Source organism: Apium graveolens, chromosome 4 (genome assembly GCF_009905375.1).
Source record: "Apium graveolens cultivar Ventura chromosome 4, ASM990537v1, whole genome shotgun sequence".
Classification (NCBI taxonomy): Eukaryota; Viridiplantae; Streptophyta; class Magnoliopsida; order Apiales; family Apiaceae; genus Apium; species Apium graveolens.
In genome coordinates this window covers 183,819,733-183,828,537 of record NC_133650.1, presented here as the reverse complement: position 1 = coordinate 183,828,537, position 8,805 = coordinate 183,819,733, and the positions used below count along the sequence as shown (strand labels likewise).

General features: G+C 37.2%; 1 protein-coding gene across 1 annotated transcript; it reads right to left on the bottom strand.

Moving 5' to 3' along the window:
* Nucleotides 1-268: 268 nt before the first annotated feature.
* On the bottom strand, nucleotides 269-1,246 carry LOC141719204 (uncharacterized). The gene has a single exon (XM_074521586.1). It carries the CDS (start codon nucleotides 1,244-1,246, stop codon nucleotides 269-271), a length of 978 nt encoding a protein of 325 aa, XP_074377687.1.
* Between the last annotated feature and the right edge of the window lie 7,559 nt (nucleotides 1,247-8,805).

Sequence of the window (8,805 nt, the reverse complement as noted above, 5' to 3'; positions counted from 1 at the left end):
ACTGTAGTCTTGATGCAACTTATGACTTCCTCCCACCCGTTTTCAGTTGCCATGAATAAGTTGTTAAAATACTGGACCATCAACGTTTCAAGACCATCATTCCATCCTATTAAGTTCCCTTCCTCATTCACCAACTCCTGAAAATGATTATTCCGTCTTCTAGTTTTTGTCATTGTATGAAAGTATTTTGAATTATGGTCTCCCTCCCTGAGCCAGATTTGCTTACATCTCTGACGCCAAAAGATCTCCAATTGAGTGAGTACTTCAGTTAAGTTTTTTGAAGCTTCCTGATATCTATGAATCGCCTCCGCATTTCTAACACCTTTAGTACTGTTAATGACTTTCTTAATCTCGAGATTCGTTGTTTGAAATTCCCAGTAAATTCAGAACCCCATGCTGAAACCTCCTCCAAACAAGTTTTGATTTTTACTTGAAACGAAGCATTGTATTCTCTATTCCAAGAGGTCTGAACAATTTGCCTGCATACTGGCTCTCTCAACCACGCATTCTCGAACTTCAGATTATGCCTACTTAGAGGAATGCATATTGTGTTTGGTTCCAATAGAATTGGAATGTGGTCTGAAGTAGAAGTTTTTAAATTGGAGAGCTTCGCATCTTTGTAACATTCTGACCACGATTTCGACACCAATGCTCTGTCAAGACGGATTTTGATCCATTTGTGCGTACCATAACCCCGCTCAAAAGTAAACAGGTAGCCATGTAGTTCCATGTCCTGTAGATCGCACTCATCAAGAACATCCTGGAATCCACGAATCAACCAATTTGGATACAAACAACCCCCACGTTTGTCACTTTGACAGAGAACGTTGTTCATATCGCCAAGTAAACACCAGGGAAGTTGGATTTGACTATGCAAGTGACGAATAAGATCCCATATGCTTTTCCTTTTAGCTCGGTTTGGTTCACCATACAGCCCCGTTAACCGAAACTGGTTCCACCCCTGCAGTGACACCACTACATCAACATGGTTAATACTATAGCTCTGCAATAAAACCTCATCCTTATTCTTCCATAGTAAGGCTATTCCTCCTCCCTGTCCCTGACAGTCAACAACAAACATACCTTCAAAACCAATAGCTTTTTTTACTTTTCCAACTTTGTCTTTTTTAGATAAAGTTTCAACCAAAAAAATTATACTAGGCTTATTCAGGGACACTAGGTTTTTAAGGAATTGAAATGTCCATGGAGTCCCAAGCCCATGAAAATTCCAGCTTTGGATACTCATGATTCTAGGCGGGCCCGAAGGTCGGAACCCGCCCCATATCCATTTTTTGACCCATCTAAATTATCCTGCTCCATGCCTGTTATATCCTCACAATCTGACTCCTGCTCCAACTCAGTGTTGAGGCCCATTTTTGTGTTGAGGCCCAACTCATTTTCAATATTCGAAGTAGTCCTCCTTTTTTATTTTCTAAAATCACGCTCTTTACTCATGAGTTTGGTCACTTGTTTTGAATTTCCTGATTTCTTTCCCATTATCAAATCCTATTTAACTACCACTCCTGAATTTTTTCCATGATCCTCTCCACCCGTGGTTTGAGGAAATTTGGTACTTGTGCCAACTACTTCACCCGTGTTGGACCCTGACGCGTCTCCCGCTTCCATCCCTACGAACAATTCACCATTAACGCCGTTTCTTAGCCATTTAGAACCGATCATCATATTTGGTCGACGTAAGGGTGCCCTCATCCATGCACCATAGGAATTTGTAATCTCCTTCTCTGGGATTTCAAATAATCTACTGCAGAATTTGTCAGAGTGTCCAAGCACATACCACATATAAAACAAAAGGTTGGTACATTTTTGTATTTAAACGTGATCCAACTCCACTCATTACCAGATTTATGCAGCTTCATTCTTCTTTTCAGAGGCTTTGCGACATCAATGGTTACTCTAATTCTCATGTACTCTCTCCAGATACCTTTATAATTGTTAGGACATGAGGAAACAAACGAGCCAATTTGATTACCTAACTCCATAAACACTTTCTCTGATATAAACCCTGGTTGCATATCATGAATCTACACCCACAAGTCAATGGAGTTCAAAGAAATACACTGGGATTGATTGACTTCTGTAAACGAGCAATAAGTAAGGCTTTTCTGTTGAAAGACCATGCACTTCCTTCGATTACCCTCCTAATATCAATCTCATGAAAAAATTGAAATAGAAATAGATTCGCTTCTAAAGCCTTAATGTAAACTCCTTTTATAGGTTTCTATAGCGCGGCAAGAGTTTGTTGCATAGCTTGAAAATCAAATATCCCCTCTGTTAAGAACCTTCCCACCAGATATAGTTTTGCCTCTCCTATAATCTGCCTGTCCTCGTTTACAATGTCTGCAATACCTTCCAACGCAAGTTCACCTTCCTCCTCTTCCTCTAAGACTATATCCTCCATTGCTTTTGTAATCTTATCCTTTTGATTTGCCATTGAAAGAAACCAAAGAAACAAGACAGTGACGATACTAACAATATACTACTTTTACCATGTCAATAGACAAGATAAGTACAATGTTTCATTAAAAAAGAATTGCTAACTCAATCTTACTTAAGAGAATGAACTTTAAAAAAATGTGAATGAATGAAATCTGATGTTAATAGGTCTCATCTATTGTTGAGTTTTCTCTGCCTTATCAATGTGGTGAGTTTTCTGGTACATTACAAACATTCATTTCTAGTTTCATTGTGTTCTCTGTCAGTCTGTTCAAATAGCAAGTTCATCACGTGGAAAAAACCTGGAGGAGGAGTATGCAAATCTTTCACTCAATGATGAGGACGATGATGGACTCATCCTGGAAGATATCCCTGACAATTCGTGTGCTTGGTGGGAAGCTTTCTAACGGATAAGAAAGTGAATTTTCTGGCTATGCAGGATACACTATCATCAATCTGGAGACCGGTTAAAGGTGTTTTTATGGAAGAAACCAACCGGACGAATACGTTTTTGTTCAAGTTATTTCATGATTTGGATATGCAAAGACTTTTGAATTATGGGCCGTGGACTTTTAATCAACAAGCCTTGCTAATAAAGAAGATGAATGTGGATGAGCAGTTAAAAGATGTCAAGCTGTCGGAGATTTACATATGGCTGCAAGTGTATGCCTTACCTATTGGGTTCAATTCAGATTTTATCCTGAAATGAATAGGGAATTATGTGGGAAGATTATTGGAATCAGACTCAAAAAACTTTCAAGGAATGTGCAAGAATTATTTGAGAATCAAAGTAGCTATTGATTGCTATCGTCCATTAAAAAGCAAGATGAAAATAAAGAAAGCAGGAGGAGACTGGATGTGGATTCAGTTCAAGTATGAAAGACTTCCATCATTTTGCTTTTACTGTTTGTATAATAGGCAATACCGAGAAGTTCTGTGAGCGTTTGTTTGATAATTCCCAGGGTCAAGGGACAAGGAAATATGACAGCTCGTTGAGGGCACAACTAAGGAGCCAAGGAAAAATTAAAGAAAACCAGTGGATTCGGGGATCAGACGGTGCAATTCTTACTCCGGCAAAGACAAATGACAGCAAGGTGGAAACCAAGATTGGTGCTAATGATGAGGATATCGTAACAAACATGGAGGAGATAAATCACGAGAAATCAGGGATGTTGTGGGGGAGAAAGGTGGTGGAAAAAACTATATCTGAAGGAGGTTATAAAGGAGAATTTTCAAAATAGAACTTCAACATTAAAAGTTTGTTACCACAAAGTCAGGAAGCTAAATTTTATACCGAAGGAAATGATATATTTGTGGAACCAAATGAGATAGTTGTTATTGATCCTAAAAGGCATAGAATGGATAATGTATATGGGCCAGAAATAACGGAAAGCCCAATTCAGGATATGGAGTCAAGCCCACATGACAGTGAAACGGAGAACCAAAAAAACTTAATTTTGGGGGTACATGCATTGTAGGCCCGCCACTCATCATGAGTACTATAAGCTGGAACTGCCAGGGTATGGGGTCACCTTGGAAACTACAGTTCCTTCAGGACGTTGTTGTTAGGTCCCAATGTATTTGTAGAAGGGGGTTTGAATACAAACAATACCGAATAATCGAATTTAGTGCGGAATAAAAAAATTGAAACAAAATTCAAGTTAAATAAAAATATTATTAAACTTGAAAGGTGTTACAGCAACATATCGATTACAAGGGATTAATCTCAAATTAATTATCACAAATCTAGAATAAATTCGACATGAACTTTTTCTATTTTTGCAATAAAAATATTCAAATGCTAAATGCAATTTGAGATTAAGTTCTAGGGATTTTGATCCGCTAGATAGTTACACAAGAACAAGAGAATGATTTCTAGTTGTTTAGATTTAACTTTAAAACTAGAAATGATGATCTTGAAGTTTGCAGATGAAAATGAAATATTGTCTGCTTCTTTTCTTTTTGTTCTTGGTTGGTAGACTTGTGTTCTTCTGCTGCTTCTATCTTTTTAATTCAATCAATAGAATCACTTGAACTGGAATGACAATCGGTTGAACTAGCAAGACAATCTGCTGAACCAGTAGAACTTTCGGTGTGACAATCAGTTTAAGCTAATATGACTTTCGGCAAGACTATCTGTTGAACTAGCAAGACTATCAAACTGAACTAGCAAGACTATCTCCTTCCAGTAGAACTTTTGGTGAGACAATTGAAAAACGCTTGGCATGACAATTGGTATGACAATCCAGATTGTAATGCTAGTTCAATTTCAACTGTCTTGCTGAATTAAAACTGATTTTAATCCAATCAAAATTCTGAAAATTCTTAATATTAATTTAGAATTAATTAATCAATTAATTCAATTAATCAATAAATTAATCTTTGCAGATATTATTTATATTCTTAATTAAACTATATGACTTAATTAATTAATAGAGAATTAATACTAATCTTGAACAACAACCATTCTTCTGAAAATCTTCTGAAAATCACTGTCAATTATGAATCAATTCCACCACTTCAATGTTGACACTCGATGTACTGTCTGGTTCATGAGTGACTAACTTCCGTGACGTTTCTTCATGTCTTGACTTTGACAACTTCATTTTCTTCAGATTAAATCCTTGTAATTCTTTGATACCCTAACAAGATCTCTGTCACTTGATTAAATCCATAATCTTGATTTATATCACTGAGGCTTGATCAATTTCTTGAGCTTCTTCCAGTGAAGTAATTCCTCAAGTCTGTAGATGAACGTTATTTCTGAATCCTTTGACAGATGTTACTTTGTGAGATCTCTTTGACGGTAGATCCACTATTCACTTATTACATTCTTATTTGAGTTGAGTAAAATCCTCGAATATACAAATAGGTTATGACATATGCCTTACAATCTCCCCCTATTTGTTTGTTAGACAATAACAACAAATACCTAAAGGATAACTCAACTAACAAATAAGAAAAAGATGTAATCAGAAATGCAAAGTAAATAGCAAAAAAGTTCTGGATTACATTTAACATTTTCCAGATTCCAAATAGATGTTCCTCTAGACTGAACATATCTTCAAGTAGTTTTATCTTCTTTTATACAACTACATTTCCTGTTGAGAAGCGCATATCTCTCTTGTTTCTCCCCCTATGAGAATCAACTGCTTAAAGAAGATCACCTTCGTTTACCACATCTCCCGTACAATAGGATCCGCAGATGAAAACCAATGGTACTCCCCTTTTGGAAAACAGTTTCTTCCCTTACTAGAAAATCACCTTGTGTTTACCACCTCTCCCGTACAATAGGATCCGTAGTTACAAACAATAATGGTGTAGTGTAGTGTACATATGTAGGATCTTTTTCTTCCTCCCTGCTATTTCTCCCCCTTAGTTGAGGAATCCTCCAAACTATTACTTAAGCTTTTATCTCCCCCTTAGAGAAGGAATGTATGCCGTTGTCTGAAGGAGTTCTCATATATCACTTGGTTGGAAAAGAAATAACAAGTAGTTTCATCTTTCTTCCTCAATGTGAGTGTGTGATTCTGTTTAGTGTACCTCACTTGTGTTTCACTCTTCTCTCAAGTGTATCACTCGTATTTACACTCATTCTCACAAGTGTAGCACTCCTCTCATAGCTCCAACATTCAGCTGTACCTGCAAGGAAAATCACCTTAGCCATCCTTAAGGAGGTCACAGGTGGTGCAATGGGAGTTCGCAAATCCCCATCCTCGTTAGACTCGTCAGATGAATCTGAGTCATAATCTACAAGTTGCTAGTTTCCCTTTTAGGGTTCCAGATTTGAATTCTGGGAAGGTAAACAATGATCCAAAGAATTTAGCATAAGGATCAAAGTTCCCTTCTAATGTCTGTGAAGACATTTCCTTGTGACTCATCAGGTAATATCTGAATCATTGTCAACAAGTTGTCGATTTGCGCCTATGTCAGATCCACTATCCATAAATGCATCCAGGGGATTTAAGCCTAGGGAGGTAGACACTAACCACTGACATATGGCTTTTGGATTAGTATCCTCTCCTAACACCTATAAAGGCAATTGGTCCATTAACGAACCTTGAACAATCGAATCTGGCCTTAAAATGGTCAAAACTCTTGTTTCCGTCAACTCATCCTTTGTGTGTGTACCCTTTCCTTGTGCATCAAGAATTGTTTATGTTTGAAGTGGTGACACTACATCGGATACCCTGGCCGACAGGCAAATTTCAATAGACGTACCCTGTTGAGAGAATGAATCTAGTAACTGTTTTTGTGCCTTTTCAGCCATTACATCTTGTTGAGAAGATGTATGGGAGCTAGCAGTTGTCTCGGTTTAAATACTACTCATCTATGTAGGAGACAAAGCTACTGGGTTGACTACATAACCTTCCTTATGTGGTGCACTAAGGCACTATCTCCCTCACGCTCACTCATACTTCATTTTAGTGGTAAGAGAGTGTTGGTTGGTTCTCTTTTTGTGTTTGTCTTTACAGTCTGGGATAGAAGTTATGGGTTTTCAACCTTATGACTGTCAATGAAAGAAAGCCATTGGAGGATGAACCTGTATCACTGAACATATGGCAATATAGAGATAAAATGTACTTAAGATCTTTAAGAAATGAAAATTATACATTTAATCTTTTGAGAGAAATGATGTGCACTAGTGATTTCAAAAGATTTTGATGAAATAAGAAATCACTAATGTAGAAAGAAGTTTGATTTTCTCCTAAAAATCACTGCACATATAAAACAATATGTTTGTGCCTAGTAATAAGAGAGTTATTAATATGACGACTCTACTAGTTCATATTAAACTGTAACTTCAGTTAGAGTGCCATACCATGTTCTTGACGATTGCTTGAGTAGTACACTAGTTCATACCAACCTGAAGTGAGATTGTAAAAAGAGATTGCATAGTCCAATAGATCTGCAACTGCAAAGTCCATGAACTATGGTGCATTGACTTCCTCTTTTGACTCACCAACCAGGAGTACACTTGTACACATCATACTAGAGTTCAATTCCAAGTGTAATGTGCATCAGGTGCCTGATATGTCGTAATATTCTCAAGTCTCGTCACTGGTGCTATATGTTAGATACTGCTTCCTGATAATAACCTAGAACAATATACACATTTACAATGATAACAATTCCAGCTTGCAAACAGCCATATCCCTCAGTTAAACCTTTGTTGTTATATCCAAAGGTAACCAGTGGGCCAGCTTTCTCAACCATATTTGATAGCAGGGCTCTATCTCCGGTCATATGTCTTGGCGATCCACTATCAAGAATCCACACTGCCGGGTCTCCCTATTTAATGCCCTGCAATACAAATGGATTAAACCTTCTTCGGAACCCAAACTTGGTTGGGCCCGACATACTTGTAGAATTGACTTTTGTCAGGCAAAACAGCATTCTTAACTTTAATGTTCTCAACTTTCTCAATGACTGGACATTTGACCTTGAAAACAGCCTTAACAAATTTCTGTTTAGGCTTAGGCACAAATGTCTCCTTTCTAGCCTTAGAAGGACTAGCAGTCTTAGACTTATCATGCTTCCTATTATTCACATGCTGACGAGGAGTAGTCTTATCACTAGAAACATGCTTACCATTAAAATAAGCATACATCAAATTAAAAGCACAAGACATACAATTAGGAACACCACATACTTTATGAGAGGGATTAACAACAGGCAAATTATGCATGGTAGACATAGCATTTTTGTTATCCAACTCATGTGTGTCTGAGTTAGTCTCAGTTGCTTTCACAACTTTGACTGGAACTTTCGACACACTTGGCTTGGAAATAACCTTCTCATTAGCTAGATCTTCAGCACGCATTTCTTCTTGACTAATAGAGGAGGTCGTATCAAATGGTTCAGCAATTGATCTTTTATAGAGGGGTTCATCAACACCCTTAAGCACATATGGTACTTCCCTACCTTTAGCACTGTTAGGGCGAAAACACGCGCTAATAATACACGCAAGTATACGTGTTCGCAAGTAATATAGAATACTTTCTAGTTCATTCCCACAGAGACTCAGACTAATTATTGTTCAATTAAACTCACTCACCAATGTATGATTACTTCTCAATGTTAAGAAACTAACACTTAGAATTGTTGACTAAATATTAACTAAAATTAACTACGTAATTAACCACTTAATTAACACTTCGAATTAACAATATTAAAACACTCATGAGATCACAACTTCAATACTACTTCCTTCAATAGTTATTGTTATTACCCTTAGCATGCAACAGTGATGATATTAATCGAATAACACGAAACTGATAAAAGCCAACTTTCATTGTACTAATACCATTCTACCAAACATCCACAATTAAGATAGAAGTTGAATAGGCA

Bases quoted from the DNA above. Each gene is read 5' to 3' on its own strand.
- LOC141719204 (XM_074521586.1), bottom strand. From the start codon at position 1,246: ATGAGTATCCAAAGCTGGAATTTTCATGGGCTTGGGACTCCATGGACA.